The sequence below is a fragment of the Python bivittatus genome, unplaced genomic scaffold, assembly GCF_059951505.1.
Source record: "Python bivittatus isolate LINGU-HERP-01145 unplaced genomic scaffold, Pbiv_v1 ctg000840_np1212, whole genome shotgun sequence".
Lineage (NCBI taxonomy): Eukaryota > Metazoa > Chordata > Lepidosauria > Squamata > Pythonidae > Python > Python bivittatus.
In genome coordinates, this window is record NW_028277113.1 from 36,058,036 (window position 1) to 36,075,192 (window position 17,157).

A 17,157-nucleotide genomic window follows, 5' to 3' on the forward strand; every position below is an offset into this window, starting at 1 on the left:
GTGACCTTCCTTGGCAGCTTCCGCATTGATTTTGCTTGTGGGAAGTTGGCAGGGAAGGTCACAAATGGCGATCACATGACCATGGCTTGCTGTGACATCATAATCACAAACCACTCACCCCAGTTCCTGGATCACAATCATGCAATTGCAGGGGTGCTGTGACAGGACTGGTCATTATGTCCATTTTTTCAGCACTGCCATAACTTTGAACAGTTGCTGAACGAACAGACGTAAGCTGAGGACTACCTATACTAGTCCTAGAAGATTTCTTACTCTCTAAGATTGACTGATATAGCCTTAAGACTAAATCCTGAAACTATACAATACCAAGCACAGAGGACTAAACTAAATACTCAGACCGTGGTCTACTATTAGGCAGTTTGCATGCTGTCTTACTTGTGCTGAGATTCCCATTAGATTTAAATATTTTAATTACACTACATATTAGTTAGGAAAACATAACCAAGTATTTTACCTCATTTCCACTAAAGATTTATTTTTAAGAACTCTTTAGTAAAAGCATAATTAATCAGAAACTTACCTGCACCAAATCATAGCCATCCTTTGGTAGTGGCAATGCTGAGCCATTATATGCACAATTGTACCTTTTGTTTCCAGAAGCAATTCCACATTGGCCATACCATACGCAAGAGCCTGAAAATACCTACATATCAAGAAAAAAACACTTAATTAAGAAACAAGATGCATACTAATTGGTCAAGAAGCATATTTAGTCATCTGAGCTACAAAAGGATTATTCCATACATAAAAATATGAAGCTAAATTGTCTAAACCAGGGGTCCCCAACCCCCGGGCCATGGACCGGTATCGGTCCATGGCCTGTTAGGAATGGGCCACACAGCAGGAGGTGAGTGGCAGGCAAGCGAGCGAAGCTTCATCGGTATTTACAGCCACTCCCCATCGCTCGCATTACCTCCTGAGCTCCGCCTCCTGTCAGATCAGCAGCGGCATTAGATTTGCATAGGAGCGCGAACCCTGTGAACTGCGCATGTGAGGAATCTAGGCTGCACACTCCTTATGAGAATCTAATGCCTGATGATCTGAGGTGGAGCTGAGGTGGTGATGCTAGTGCTCGGGAGTGGCTGCAAGTACAGATTATCATTAGCAGAGAGGTTTGACTGCACAGAGACCATAATAAATCAATTGCTTGCAGACTCATATCAAAACCCTATCAGTGAGTGGCAAGTGACAATTAAGCTGCATCTGGTGGCAGGCTTTATAGTGGCAAGTGAGTTGATGTACTTCAGTTGTATACCTGCATCTGGTGGCAGGCTTTAAGTCAGAATCCGACACTTATTTTACTCCACATGTGGCCCACCCGTTATTTTATTTACCACTTCCATCTGCGCCTTTTTCCCACATTGCACACTTGTCTCAGTCAAGTTTTGGTAAGTCCACAAGCTAACCCTAGCCAAAATGAGTAAAAAACAAATGTCACTGGAGAGCTTCTTTGAAAAGGGGGAAAGACTCAAAGATGAGACAGCAGAAGACTCTAAGACTGCCAACAAAAAGAAAGCTGCATTTAAAAGAAAATACCAAGAGTCCTACCCGTCATTAAAAGACAAGCCTTTGGAGTTTTTCAAAAGAAAAAAACATGAACACGAAGAACAGAAGCAACTATTGAAGGTCACCACTTCATCAAATGTGTCTGCACTGAGATCACAGTTCTTAGTGGCTAACCACATTGCTAAAGCTAAGAAGCCCTTTACTATTGGTGAAGAGTTGATCCTGCCTCCTGCTAAGGACGTTTGTCATAAACTTTTGGGAGAGGCTGCAGTTCAAAAGGTGGCACTTGTTCCTCTTTCAGCTAGCAATGTAACTAGACAAATTGATGAAATAGCAGAGGATATTGAGGCACAATTGTTAGAGCGGATGAATGAGTCACCGTTGTACACAATCCAGGTTGATGAGTCTACCGATGTTGACAACAAGGCAACAACGCTTGTTTTTGTGTGATATATTTTTCAGGAGGATGTGCATGAGGATATGTTATGTGCACTTTTGTTGCCAACCAACACCACAGCTGCAGAACTATTTAAGTCTTTGAATGATTACATATCAGGAAAACTGAATTGGTCATTTTGTGTCGGTATATGCACGGATGGAGCGGCTGCCATGACTGGACAGCTTTCTGGTTTCACTACTTGGGTCAAAGATGTTGCTTATGAATGTGAGTCTACGCACTGTGTCATCCATAGAGAAATGCTGGCTAGCCAAAAAATGTCACCTGAACTTAACAACGTTTTGCAGGATGTGATTAAAATTATCAAGCACATTAAAGTACATGCCCTTAACTCACATCTGTTCACACAGCTCTGAGAGGAGATGGACGCAGAGCACACACGTCTTCTCTTATACACAGAAGTGAGATGGCTTTCTAAAGGTAGATCACTGGCCAGAGTTTCTGAGTTACAAGAGCTGCTCCAGAGATTTCTTTTAGAAAAACAGTCACCACCACCAGCACATTTCAGCGACACAGAATGGGTCACAAAACCTGCTTACTTTTGTGACATATTCAACCTGCTCAACGAATTCAATCTGTCACTTCAGGGGAGAATGACAACTGCGTTCAAGTCGGCAGATAAAGTGGCTGCATTCAAAGCCAAACTAGAATTATGGGGGCGACAAGTGAACATTGGGATTTTTGACATGTTTCAAACATTAGTGGAGATTTTGAAAGAAACTGAGCTAGGGCCTTCTTTCTCTCAGCTGGTGCATGATCACCTATCTCAGCTTTCAAAAGAGTTTGAGCATTACTTCCCAACTACAAAAGACCCCCGAACTGGGAAGGAATGGATCTGAGACCCATTTGTGAATAAGCCAGGTGAATTGACTTTGTCCGTGCTAGAAGAGGATCAACTGCTTGAGATTGCAAATGACGGTGGCCTTAAAAGTATGTTCGAGACAACTTCAAATCTCCATACATTCTGGATTAAAATCAAGGTGGAAAATCCTGAGATTGCCACAAAAGCATTGAAAAGCCTGCTTCCATTTCCAACATCCTATCTTTGTGAAGCAGGGTTTTCTGCAGTGACAGCAACCAAAATGAGATTACTGAGTAGACTGGACATAAGCAACACACTTCGGGTGTCACTGTCTCCCATCACCCCCAGATGGGACCTTCTAGTTGCAGGAAAACAAGCTCAGGGCTCCCACTGATTCTGCATTATGGTGAGTTGTATAATTATTTCATTATATATTACAATGTAATAATAATAGAAATAAGGTGCACAATAAATGTAATGCGTTTGAATCATCCCGAAACCATCCCCCCCCACCCGGTCTGTGGAAAAATTGTCTTCCACGAAACCGGTCCCTGGTGCCAAAAAGGTTGGAGGCCACTGGTCTAAACGGTAGCTGGATATCAGAAAGCTATTTCTATGTATTCTACAACGTTTAACTTTAGCATCCTTGTGCAACAAGCTTCCAACATGTTGCATCACAAAGTGCTGGTGAAAATTCTCTGAGTTTTTAGGAGGGCGGAGCTGGTGTCGCGGCGGTACGGCGGGCGATCCTGGGCTCCCAGGATCGCAGCCGATATCTCCCCCCCCCGGACGGTCCCGATGGACCTAAGCCGTCCCGTAGAGATGGCGATCGCAAAGGGCGCGTCCCGCGGATCTCAGGGACGCCGCAAGTCCCAGATTGATCCCGGGAGAAGCTCTTGAAGCCGGTGGAGGAGAGGCAGCCAAAAATGGCTGCGAAAGCCGGGACAGCTCCAAAGGAAGAAGAAAGAGAGGGGTGTCAACCGGGTGAGATGGACCTTTACTATTCAACTATTCTTAGAGAACACCTTAAGTAACTTAAAGAGATTGTTAAAAGTGAAGAAAAATGGATCAAGCGGCGAGATTGAGCCTTATAAAAAAAAAAAAGGGGGGGGAATCTTTTTTTTAACTTTCCCTTTTTAGTGGAATTGGCAAGATGTTTTTTCTTTTAAAAAAAAATATTTTTAATTCGACTGGCTTTTTCTTTTTAATACTCAATAATTTTTTATCTTAAGCCTCTTTTTTGACTAAGATTTCTTTATTGTTATAAGAAATTTATATTTTTTGATTTTGAAATGGGGAAAGTGGAGTTAAGAGAAAGTAAATGAAAGAAAGTTGCACTGCCATCTAGAGGCTCGATATAGTGCCTTTTTTCTTCCATTGTGACGCATGCTCAAGGACCCTGGGCTTTCTAAAAAGATAGTGGGATGTGCATGTTTATACAGGTGCTATCTGAATAACTATAAACAAGAAAATGGAGTTGAAAGCAACTTTGAAAATATCAAGATGGAAAGTTTGAGTTAGTCACAAGAGCCTTGATTAGTGGCAGTAGCTCTTCTTTCTGCTAGAAGCTCTGCTTTGCTCTCTATTCCCCCCCCCAGTTGGATTTTTAAAGAGATCCAGCCTTTCCTCTCCTCTCCTCCTTTTTTTTTTTTTGCTTTTTTTTTCTCTTTCTCTTGGCAAGAACAAAGATAAAGAATCCTTTGACTCAATGAAGGTTTATACAAGATAATAGACTATACGAGAAACACAATGCAGAAAAAGATTTTTAAACTATCGAGGATGATTATAAAAAACTGGAAGAAGAGCTGCAGAAATTCCTGCAAAAAAAAGAAAAAAAAGATATTAAAGCTAAAATGGACTTAATTAAACATAAAATGGGATCAATGGAAAAGGAAGAAATAGCACAAGAAATCAGAGACATTAAACAGAATTATTCTGAGGCTTATAAACTGAGAATTAAAAGGGTTTATCAACTGATAAATGAAGAGGGACAGACTTGTTCTTGGTACTGAGGGTGAGAAAAAGATTATACAAGATTATAATGGAAAATCGTACTAAGAGAATGTGTAAAAAGAAGAAGTAAAACAATATTGAAAGAAACTACTTCAGATGCTTAAAGAAAAAATGAGGGGAATACAACAATGATGGAACTGACAGAAGCTTCAAAAAGCAGAATGTTTGAAAAGACATTTATTATTGCTTTCTTTTATCCAATAATATAGAAAAAGGAATAAACAGCTAGATGTTTTGGGATATTGAATGAAAAGGGTGAACTTAAAATTATGCAAGCGCTGGAATAAAGTATAAAACTGAGATATATAGTTAAAAATTGTATTTGATCATAAATGTTTTAAGAGATTAGACTAAAATTTATACATGGTTGCATATAGTAACATATAGATTTTAAACTAGAGACATTTTTGTTGAAACATGTAGTGAAGAATTAAGTATGTTTTGATAGTGGTTAGAACTGTAACTTTTAAGAATTAGAAGAATGAAAAAGTACCTATGCAGGAGGAAGTTATTGAAAATTATGGAATGTGCAGAGATGAGTTAAATTGAGATTTGAAATTAGAATAAGAAGATAAGTAATTTTATATGACACGGGATTTGTTTTATTAATGATTGGATGAGAAAATATAGTAATGTAATGGATTAGGAAATTTTACAATAGAAATTTGATATCAATTATTATATATATACACATATAATCGATAGATGAAAATGTACTACTAATCCTATTGAAAGTTTAAATTTCTTGTAATAAATGATTCTATAGACTAGCTATGAATGATTAATAATTGTTAATTGATGAGTACACAAGTATATTTTGAATAGATATGAGAATTTAAGATTATGAAAGGGGCACCAACGAGTTGGTAACTGGTTGACACACGGTATAAAATGGAAGATTTTTTTTTATGCTTTTCTATGTTCTTGTTTGTTTATGTATGTTTTGTGTTTGTTGTAAAAAATAAAAAAAAATATTAAAAAAAAGAAAAGAAAATTCTCTGAGTTTCAAAAGCATATAGTTATGTGGCACTGGAAACAAACAGTGGTTATTTAACATATTCACCAATATTTAACACACACAACATACAACAAAGGATCTCAAACCCAAATCACCTCAAGGTGACTTCTCCTGAGAAGTCATTTTGTACACTGATACAAAAATCTCTAGTGAATCAAAAATGAAGAAAACAAAGTACTGAGGAATACCATTAAACTGAAATGTATTTAAAAAAAAACTTTATAGAATAACTTTCCTATATTTTTCACCATTTTACTTTGTCTGCTTAGGCTGTGGTAATGTGTACAATGACAGACAGGGTTGATACTAAGATGGGCTTGTGGTGGATGATTCTTGCAATGGAGAGCAGACAGGAGCAGCAAAACTATTGGTTCTGTGGAGGAGACTCCAGGTGCCTTATTATAATGCAAAGCTGGGCCTAGGCCAGCTCCTGCCACTGCTTCCTTATATACAGTCAGGTCCAGAAATATTGGGACATCGACACAATTCTAACATCTTTGGCTCTATACACCACCACAATGGATTTGGAATGAAACAAACACAATGTGCGTTAACTGCAGACTGTCAGCTTTAATTTGAGGGTATGTACATCCAACTCAGGTGAACGGTGTAGGAATTACAACAGTTTGCATATGTGCCTCCCGCTTGGTAAGGGACCAAAAGTAATGGGACAATTGGCTTCTCAGCTGTTCCATGGCCAGGTGTGTGATATCCCCTCAGTACCCCAATTACAATGTGCAGATAAAAGGCCCAGAGTTCATTTCAAGTGTGCTATTTGCATGTGGAATCTGTTGCTGTCAACTCTCAAGATGAGATCCAAAGAGCTGTCACTATCAGTGAAGCAAGCCATCATGAGGCTGAAGAAACAAAACAAACCCATCAGAGAGATAGCAAGAACATTAGGCGTGGCCAAAACAACTGTTTGGAACATTCTCAAAAAGAAGGAACGCACCGGTGAGCTCAGCAACCCCAAAAGACCCGGGAGACAATGGAAAACAACTGTGGTGGATGACCGAAGAATTCGTTCCCTGGTGAAGAAAACACCCTTCACAACAGTTGGCCAGATCAAGAACACTCTCCAGGAGGTAGGTGTATGTGTGTCAAAGTCAACAATCAAAAGAAGACTTCACCAGAGTGAATACAGAGGGTTCACCACAAGATGTAAACCATTGGTGAGCCTCAAAAACAGGAAGGCCTGTTTAGAGAGATTAGAGATTAGAGTTTGCCAAACGACATCTAAAAACGCCTTCACAGTTCTGGAACAACATCCTATGGACAAATGAGACCAAGATCAACTTATACCAGAGTGATGGGAAGAGAAGAGTATGGAGAAGGAAAGGAACTGCTCATGATCCTAAGCATACCACCTCATCAGTGAAGCATGGTGGTGGTAGTGTCATGGCGTGGGCATGTATGGCTGCCAATGGAACTGGTTCTCTTGTATTTATTGATGATGTGACTGCTGACAAAAGCAGCAGGATGAATTCTGCAGTGTTTCGGGCAATATTATCTGCTCACATTCAGCCAAATGCTGCAGAACTCATTGGACGGTGCTTCACAGTACAGATGGACAATGACCCAAAGCATACTGCAAAAGCAATCAAAGAGTTTTTGAAGGGACAGAAGTGGAATGTTATGCAATGGCCAAGTCAATCACCTGACCTGAATCCCATTGAGCATGCATTTCACTTGCTGAAGACAAAACTGAAGGGAAAATGCCCCAAGAACAAGCAGGAACTGAAGACAGTTGCAGTAGAGGCCTGGCAGAGCATCACCAGGGATGAAACCCAGCATCTGGTGATGTCTATGCGTTCCAGACTTCAGGCTGTGATTGACTGCAACGGATTTGCAACCAAGTATTAAAAAGGGAAAGTTTGATTTATGATTATTATTCTGTCCCATTACTTTTGGTCTCTTAACAAGTGGGAGGCACATATGCAAACTGTTGTAATTCCTACACCGTTCACCTGAGTTGGATGTACATACCCTCAAATTAAAGCTGACAGTCTGCAGTTAAGGCACATTGTGTTTGTTTCATTCCAAATCCATTGTGGTGGTGTATAGAGCCAAAGATGTTAGAATTGTGTCGATGTCCCAATATTTCTGGACCTGACTGTATTTGTCCTGTTTTTTTAATATAGGAGCTCAAAGTGGCCTAAAAGTGCTCCCTCCTCCCATTTTTTTCCCCACAACAAAAAACTTGAAGTGGGACCTCTCTTCTGCCTGAGGCAGTCTCAGAGGGTAAAAGAGCAAGACTATTACAGCCTGGGCTGGGACCTATTTCCCCTGCACTGGTCCTCCTTGCTATGACTTTAGGGTGAGAGGTCCGGCCCTGTACCTGGCCAGGGAAGGCTAAAGGATGGTTGCACTTCTAGCTTGGCACTGAGATGCCACCACAGCTAAGGCTGGGATCTACTGTCATTCCTTTTTGCTACAGCTTTAGGGTAAAATGCAGATTCTATGCCTATGTGGTGAACTGATGGCCCCAAGCAGGGCTTGAAGTGGGGCTGCAACTGAGCCTGCTCTGCACATGCACAAAGCCATGCTTCCCATTCTAGAGTTACAGCAAGGAGGAACTACAGCAGAGACTGTGGTAGATATTGCTGTCCCTTGGACTGTCCTACCTGACAGACACTTTTTTGTCAGCTTAAGGGAGGATCAGCAAGCTACCTACTTCCAGTTATTGCACTCCAGTATTAAGCACACACCACACAAAATGAGCTGGATGTCTGCACATAGCCTGTAGAAAGCCAGTAGGAGAAAGGGTGCTTTCCAATTATAGCATAAAACATCAAATGTATGATATCTGCAAGTTGGACATAAGTTGTGGATTTGTGCCCAAAACAGTGAGCTCTTGGTTCTCTGGGGACAGGTTAAACCAAAGTGGGTGAGTAGGAGATGCCAGTGAAGTAGAAAAATGAGACCTTCAAAAGTGTGATTGCTATATACTCCTGGTAGATTATTGCTATCACAGGCAACAAAGATCTTGGAGAAGACATCATTTCAAAGAAAAGGAGATGTTACTGAAGGAGAGACCCAGTCCTTGGATGATATTCCCACATACTCTTGTACTAAGGATATTCCTCTGGAAGTGGGGGACTTCCAATTATAGATGATTCAGTCATCAGAAATACAGAGTGATTAGTATGTGGCAGGTATACAGACCCCATGGTGACCTGCCTACCTATTACCATTTAGATAAGCTACTAGGTAGTGCTGGAGTGGAGACCACAACTGTGTTCCATGTCAGCACTAATGACACTAAAATGTAGATGGACACTTTTGGAAGCCAAATTCTGGCTGCTAGTAGCAGACTGAAGTTGAGGACTGCCAAGCTAGTGTTCTCAGAAATGCTACCTGTTCACATGCAGAACCACTAGACAGCACAGAGACACAATGCATGGAGTGGAGCCAAACAAGGGGATTTAGATTTATATAGCACTGAGAATTTTTGGGGGATATCAAATATGTACCAGTAAATGTAGTCCACTTAAACGAAAATGGAAACAGACAGCTGTTGCATTACATCAAAAGCAATATTTAGACATTTCTATGCCAGTGCTAGAAGTCTCTGAGCCAAAACAGGGAAATTAGGTAGCTTGATTGCTGACAAGAACAGAGATACAGTGATTTTTACAGACCAATGGGGGAAGGGAGTGTCTGTAATTCACAAATGTCCATTAAATAAAAGAGTACATCATTGTGGCGGTTTATGTGATTTGCATGATGGTGTCATTATGCAAATGATACCACTTAGTTCATTTGTATCATATTATTCCATTTACATAATGACATTAAAGAAATACCATAAATCACTGCAGAAATGAGACCTATTGTATGCATAGTACATTGTAATACAGAATGCCAGGAAAAAGAATCTGAGGGGCATATGGCGGAAAATTATAACTTATTTAAATATATTTGAATCAGAAAACCAGCCAGGGAAGCGGCTAGGCTGTTGGGTGACAAAGGAGTGAAAGAGATGCTTCAGAGTACAGCAATTCCAGAGAAAGTGAATGAATTCTGTCTTTAATACAAAGACCAGTACTTGAGCCTGTATTCACTTTCTCAGGGAAAGAATCAGAGCACTAAAGCACACTGAGGTAATGAGAAAATATATCCTTACACAATCACCTTCTTACACAATCACTAAACAAAATCATGCTTTTTTACGCAGTCACTAAATGAAACACTCCGGAAGTGGAAGGCCATTATGTTCTTCCCTCCTATTCAATTTTCTCACAAAACTCCCCTGTACTTATTTGCTATTGTTTATGCTCATTCTACTTGTGAACTGTTTCTCTTCTTTCTAACAGTGCTGGCTGGGACTCAGGCTGCTTTCAAAGAGAACCAGAGGATCAGTTTCTCAAGTGCTGCATGGGACTGAGCAATTGGCTACGGAAAATGGCTCCCCCCACTAGCTAATTCTTGATCAATGACTCTGCTGCTGCAGCCCCTCCTTTTCAGACCACATGATCCACCAGCAAGCAAACACCCACCACTTTGCCAGAAAAAGCATACAGTCTCCCCCAATAATCCACCTTAAATGCAGCTGGTTTCCTTCACAAAACTCACTGGTTCCCTTGGAAAACTCTATTTACTTTGTGCCTTCTGTTCATTTGCTCTGGTTGCAAGCTCTCCGCTCTCTCTCCTCTTTCTAAACAGTGCTGGAGACGACTTAGACTGCTTTCTAAGGGGGTTGGATAAATTGGATTGGGGTTTCAATTTATTAAGGGTGAATTGAAAGAGAAAACTATCATGAATGTGTTTTCCTTATCTCAGCATGACAGAGCACATTTAATGGTTCCTTTAATCTAACTAAAAACAACAAGCTAAGGGAAAATGACAAAGGCTAAAAAAGCTGATGCAGAGATTACACTCATCAGTGAAATTTTAATTCAGCCTCTAGGCAGCCAATATTCTTTGAACCTCGGGTCTCTTCTCCCAACGAAAGGACATCAATACTGGATTTCTGAAGTGGTATTCTAAAATCCTTAAAATCTAAGGATTGCAGAAATCATGCACAATTACTAATTTCTGAAATGTTATGTCTATGACATTACTAGGTTATGCTTTAGCTTTGTTCCTGATGCAGCATATAGAAATCACAATTTCATGTATATTCATGATTTTCACACCCACATTTCAGGATGAACTTGCATTTCCAAGATTTCGTACTCCTGAGTTTTGAAGAACAATGTTAACACTGTAACTTTACAATAACTTCTACACTACATAAAAATGGGGATGTTTTGGCATTAATACTTCTGTAAAAACATACCATAAACAGTTGGTAATATTGCAGTGTTTGGGTTTGGCTTCATATGTTATATCTACCTCGTCAGTGTGATTTGTAAAGCAATGGCTTCACACAATTTCTAAACCTAACCAAATGTGGCTTGTTCAACAAACCACAGTCAAGCAATTATGGCTTATCACTATTTGAACCCAGTCAAATAGAATTTTTTTCATTCTGTAAGTTTTTCAAAATACATAATATTAAGAATGCCCAGTCTGGAATGACTTCAAAAAGCTAATTATATGTAATGTCCTTGATTTACAAGGGCACATTCCTATTATCTATGCTCAACCTTGATTTGGCATTTTACAGAGGTCACTTATGAAATTATACCGAGTGTTAGCTCCCTTGTTTACTACTTTATCATTATAGCTGCAGAATGTCCAAGGATGAAAAATTATACCAAAACATGAGATAAGGTTACATTTTATATGTAAAAAGTCTGATCTGATCTGCCGTTTGATTACAGCTTTGTAAAACACATTAAGCTTCAATTTCTGAATATGAGTTTTATAACCATAACAATAGGAAAATTCACTGTGGTTTTCCACTGGATATCTGAAACAAGCATGGAAGGACTGATTTTTTCATATGTCTTTTTTTTTTAAGCATTTGAATTACTTCATCTTGTTTTTACTCAGACATGCTCCTGTTTAAATGCCATACACTAATACTAATACTAATACTAATACTAATACTAATACTAATACTAAGACATATGGTTATCAAATATTCTAGGACTGATCAAAGCCAGATATTCCCATGTATTTTTTTGCCCTTTCATGCCTTTATAATGTTTGCAAAGGCAGTGCTCAAATGGCTATGGCTTATCTCACAAAAGATAAGCAGGATCAGACCTCATTAATACACAGATGGGGAAACACTAAGAAATAGCAGCACTATAGACTAGGAAATTGAAACTACTTCCATATTTTTGCCAAGGAAACTATAGGGATGGATCTATATAATCATTGGGAACTGAACCCAAGGACATTTTAATATATCTGCAAACCTCCAGTTCTATTGCTCATTTTTATTAACATAAGGACTCATATTGGTGCTTCACTTGTACAGGTAGTCCTTGACCTATGACCATTCATTCAGCGACCACTCAAAGTTATGATGGCGCTGAATGAATAGTGGTTACAACCAATCCTTGCAATTCTGGCCATCCCAGCACCCGTGGTCACATGATCGTGATATGGGCACTTTGCAACCAGTTTGCACTTACAACCGGTTGCAGTGCCCTGCAATCATGTGATCGACATTTGCAACCTTCCCTGCTGGCTTCCTCAGAAAGTCAATGGGGAAGCCAACAGGGAAGGTCACTAGTTGCGGGGGTATATTTCTCCCATCCGCACACCCTTCCCCAGCTCTTCTGCACTTGCATCATACTGGCCACTTGCGCACCCCACGCACCCTACCCTACCCGCACCTCTCCTGCACCCCTTTGCGCACCCTCCCCTGGAACCACTCACTCCCTCTCCCACCCAGCAGCAGCCACTTACCTGCCTGCCAGCCTGGGACTGCAACTGCCTGCTGGCTTCCCCACTGACTTTGGTTGTGGGAAGACAGTAGGAAGTTGCCTTGCCTAAAGACCGTGGAATTCAGTTAATGATGGCAACTAGAACTGCCATCACTAAACGATGCAGTTGCACTTTACGGCCGCATTGCTTAGTGACAGAAATACTGGTCCAATTGCCATTGTAAGTCAAGGACTACCTGTATCTTGTTTCATATTAGCTTTCAATACTAAATGAGGGCACTGAAAGACAGATTCATACAGCATTGCTGCAGAATTGGTCTCAAGCTCTGATATAAGTAGCCTCCTAAGGCTGGAAGTCTAGGCAAAATGGCTGCTAGAACACACTTTCTCCCTCATTTATTAATACAGAAAGCACAGCATCCACTTACCTGTAAGAGGTATTTGGGTTTGTTTGTTTGTTTGTTTTTGTCCCTTCAAGTCATTGTTGACTCCTGGTGACTGCCTGGACAAGTCCCTGTAGTTTTCTTAGCAAGATTTCAGAAGTGGTTTGCCACTGCCTGTTTTCTAGGACTAAAAGTTACAGATCTTCAATCATGCAAAGCAAGGGCAAAAAAGGACCACTACAGGCAGTGTAACTATATATTCAGGCAATGCAGGTTCCTAAAAACAAGTATTTAAAGAAATTCCTAGTTTCCTAAATCCATCAGACTATCTTCTAAGTAGTACATCTCCAGGCAAGTAATCCAGGACAAGAAGGCAGAGCTAAATGAATCACATATTTATTGCTTTATATAGTATCTAGAAAACTGTCACACAGTGATCTATGTACACATTCTAAATGAAGATCACAATAATGCTTAGGTATCCTTTAAATCAAGTATCACTTGAAGAAATCCCCTAGAAGATGCAGTAAATAAAGGAATGAGCAGGAGGTGCAAATTAATCTAGATAGAGCTATTTAAAAATTTGGATGCTTTTGAAGATGAACCTGCTGCTTCCTTAGGTAATTTTAAATTTTGTTGTAATGCCTAAACCAGGATTCTCTATATTTTCTTTTCCTTCATTTCCATCCAATTTTATTTCCCCCTTTCTCTTCTTTTTCCTTCCCAGTGCAGATATCCACACTCTCATCACTCAATTCTGTCTCTCCCCACCCCCACCCACCAGTTGAGGCATTTTTAATTATATATCTTTTTCTCAGCCATGTTTTTTTTTGGTGAGGCTTCTGATATGCACATATGTACACATGCATACAAAACATACATCTACAAACACATATACTAGTATCATATGCGTACATTTATGGAAAGGGGGAAACGTTCCAGGACTAGTTTCAGGAATCAGCAATCCAAGGCTGACGAAGTCAGAAATTTTGACATTACATACAATTCTCTATTTTTCTAAAAACAACAACAACACATGCCTATTCATCTTTCGGGGATAAGACATTATCGTAAACTTGGTTTAGTCTTCCTTTTGGATAAATACAACAAATAAATGCTTGGCAAATTATTTAACCACATATTTGCTAGCACGCATTTGGAAGAGCAGCCATGAAGGCCTTGGAAAGGATATTCAGATGCTGTGATATGTCTATACCTAAAAAGATCAGAATTGTGCAAGCTATGGTATTCCCTGTGGCACTCTATGGAAGCAAAAATAGGACTTTGAAGAAGCAGGATAGGAAGAGTATTGATGCTTTTGAACTTTGGTGTTGGAGAAGACTCCTGAGAATACTGTGGACAGCCAAGAAAACAAGCGAATCATCAATCCAGAGTTCTTACCCAAGGCAAAAATGACCAGGCTCAAATTATCCTACTTCAGATACATTATGCAAAGACCTAACTCTCTGGAGAAGGCTTTAATCCTGGGAAAGGTAGAATGAAAGACAAAAAGAGAATGACCAGCAGCAAAGTTGATGGATTCAGTTACAGTGGTGATAAGTGTACTGTTGGAAGACCTGAAAGACCAGGTTAGGGACAGATGGTCATGGAGAAAAATCTATGTGGTTGCTAAGAGTCAACAACAGCTTGAGGGCACATAATCAAGTGCTAGCATGTTAACTTTGCTTCTGTTAATATAAATAATTAATGTAGATGATAAAGTTGTATGTGGGAATATCTTGGGAACAAGGGGAAGAGATGCTGCCCAGGGAACGATCAGATAAAAGAGGGCATATACAACAGCTGCAGAATGGTCAGAGAAAGAGATTCAGAAAGGAACCTCCAAAACCTCTCAGATGGTAAAAGAGAGGGTGGGAGATTTGTACCATCAGACTTGCAAGATTCTATTAATGTAGCCTTACAATAAATTACAATAAATAAGAATTAGCTCCTCTAGTCATGTTTCCTGTCTGGTCTAACTCAGAAGGCTGACATAAAGTTCTATGAGCTCTATTTTAAAAATACATGAGGAATTTTTAAAAAATAAATAATGTTGTATATTTTTCTTCTTCAAATAGCAAATATATAAAAAATCATGTGCATAAAAATGTCTAATATACCAAGTAAGCAGCATCTCTGACCAATCCTTTGTCTTTTCTACAATAATTGCATTAGCATATAATGCTCTGCAAGTATTTAATAATATATTGGAAAAGTGTCAATTAACCTGAATATTACCTATTCTCATATCTCTTGCCATGATTGAACTATCATCCAACTTCACCTAACATTGACTTCTTTTACTGAATCACAAATAATAGCATCTTTACTGAATTCTGAAAAAGAGCATCCTTGAAATTGGAGTTTAATTGTCATTACTAAGATCCCTAGAGAAGAGAGGTCCCTAACCCTTTTGGGATGGTGGCCACATTTAGAACTGCGATATATTCTTGGCCTCTGGAATGAGATTCCCCCAATATCTGTGTGGCTCCCACTCTGCTGGCAATAATTTAATGACTTTGGCTACAAATGTTTCCACCAGAAACACTCCTGTATGATGTATTTGGATCATATGTAGTATCTCAGTATTTAGCTAATGTACAAGTCCCTCCATTAATCCACTACAGTGCATTATTTATCACAAAGGCGTATTCAGCATGGTTTGAATTTCCAGTTAGACAACACTTAAAGCAATTTGCACAATTTTTTCCTCTGTCTTTAATTATAGTGACCTAACTGGCAGAGTGAGGATAATTTAATTGTGGTTTTACAGTTCAGGCATCATGCTAAACCACTGTTAGACTTGTGTGTGCTACATTCTTCAGGGCAACTAAATTCCTTTTTTTTTTTTAACTTGGCTGGTTTCTGCCTAAATACAACTTGCCAACTTTTACCAAATATATTTATTTCACTTATCTAGTTTTCCTCAGTTTAAATGTCTTATTTTTCTAACTTAATTGAAACCTTTTCAACTGTCTTCCTGATTTTTGGATACCTAGAAACAGTAGCGTAGCTGCCTTCAAAATGTATTTTATAAGGAAATAATGTAAGTCAGAATTGTATGTTTATTCCTGGGACTAGCTTTTTATTGTAAATAATTTATTTTAAAGTAAGGTAACAAGAAGAAACTATGAAGATCCATATAATCAAAGCTATGGTTTTTCCAGTAGTAATGCATGGCTGTGAGAGCTGGACCATAAGGAAGGCTGAGTGCCAAAGAACTGATGCCTTTGAACTGTGGTGCTGGACAAGACTCTTAGGAGTCCCTTGGACTGCTAGGAGGTCAAACCAGTCAATCCTAAAGGAAATCAACCCTGACTGCTCATTGGAAGGATTGATACTAAAGCTCAAGCTCAGATACTTTGGACACCTAATGTGAAGAGAGGACACTTTGGAAAAGACCCTGATGCTGGGAAAGATTGAAGGCAAAAGAAGAAGGGGATGGCAGAGGATGAGATGGTTAGATAGCATCACCGAAGCAATGAACATGAAATTTAGCAAACCTCGGGAGGTAGTAAAGGACAGGAAGGCCTGGCACGATATGGTCCATGGGGTCACGAAGAGTCAGACACAACTTAATGACGGAACAACAACAACAACAAGAGCTGGTGATCCCCAACCTGCAGCCTCATATGATACACCTCAGAGCTCTTCTATTTCATTCATTCATTCATTCATTCATTCATTCATTCATTCATTCATTCATTCAGTTTATATAGCTGCCCATCTCACATATGGGATTCTCGGCAGCTCACACAATTAAGTAACAAAAACAGTAAACAATTACAAATAAACAACTAAAATAAAAACCATTAAAAACCAATTAAAACAGTTTAAAACCATAAAACTTAATCCATACAATTGCTAAGAATATAACCAACTCACAGGATCCATTCTACCACTGGATCCCCAGGCATGATGACAAAGCCATGTCTTAAAACACTTCCTAAAGGCCAGCAGGGTTGGGGCCAGTCCAACCTTTGGGGGGAATGATGTTCCAAAGGGCAGATGTTGTGGCAGAAAAGGCTTTCCTCCTGAGTCTCGTCAGATGACATTCCATGGTAGATAGGACCCCTAACATGCCTCTTCTTCTGGACCTGATGGGACAGGTAGATTTAACCAGGAAGAGGCAGTCCCTCAAATACCTGGCCATGTAGCACTTTATAGTCATT

General features: G+C 39.6%; 1 protein-coding gene across 1 annotated transcript in view; it reads right to left on the minus strand.

Annotated features, from left to right (window-relative positions):
- The window catches only part of NPC1 (NPC intracellular cholesterol transporter 1), a 52,470-nt gene that overhangs the window by 30,827 nt on the left and 4,486 nt on the right, over positions 1–17,157 (minus strand). The window contains exon 2 of the mRNA XM_088130712.1: positions 542–664. Coding sequence (XP_087986838.1) covers positions 542–664 — 123 coding nt within the window. The remainder of the gene's footprint in view (positions 1–541; positions 665–17,157) is intronic.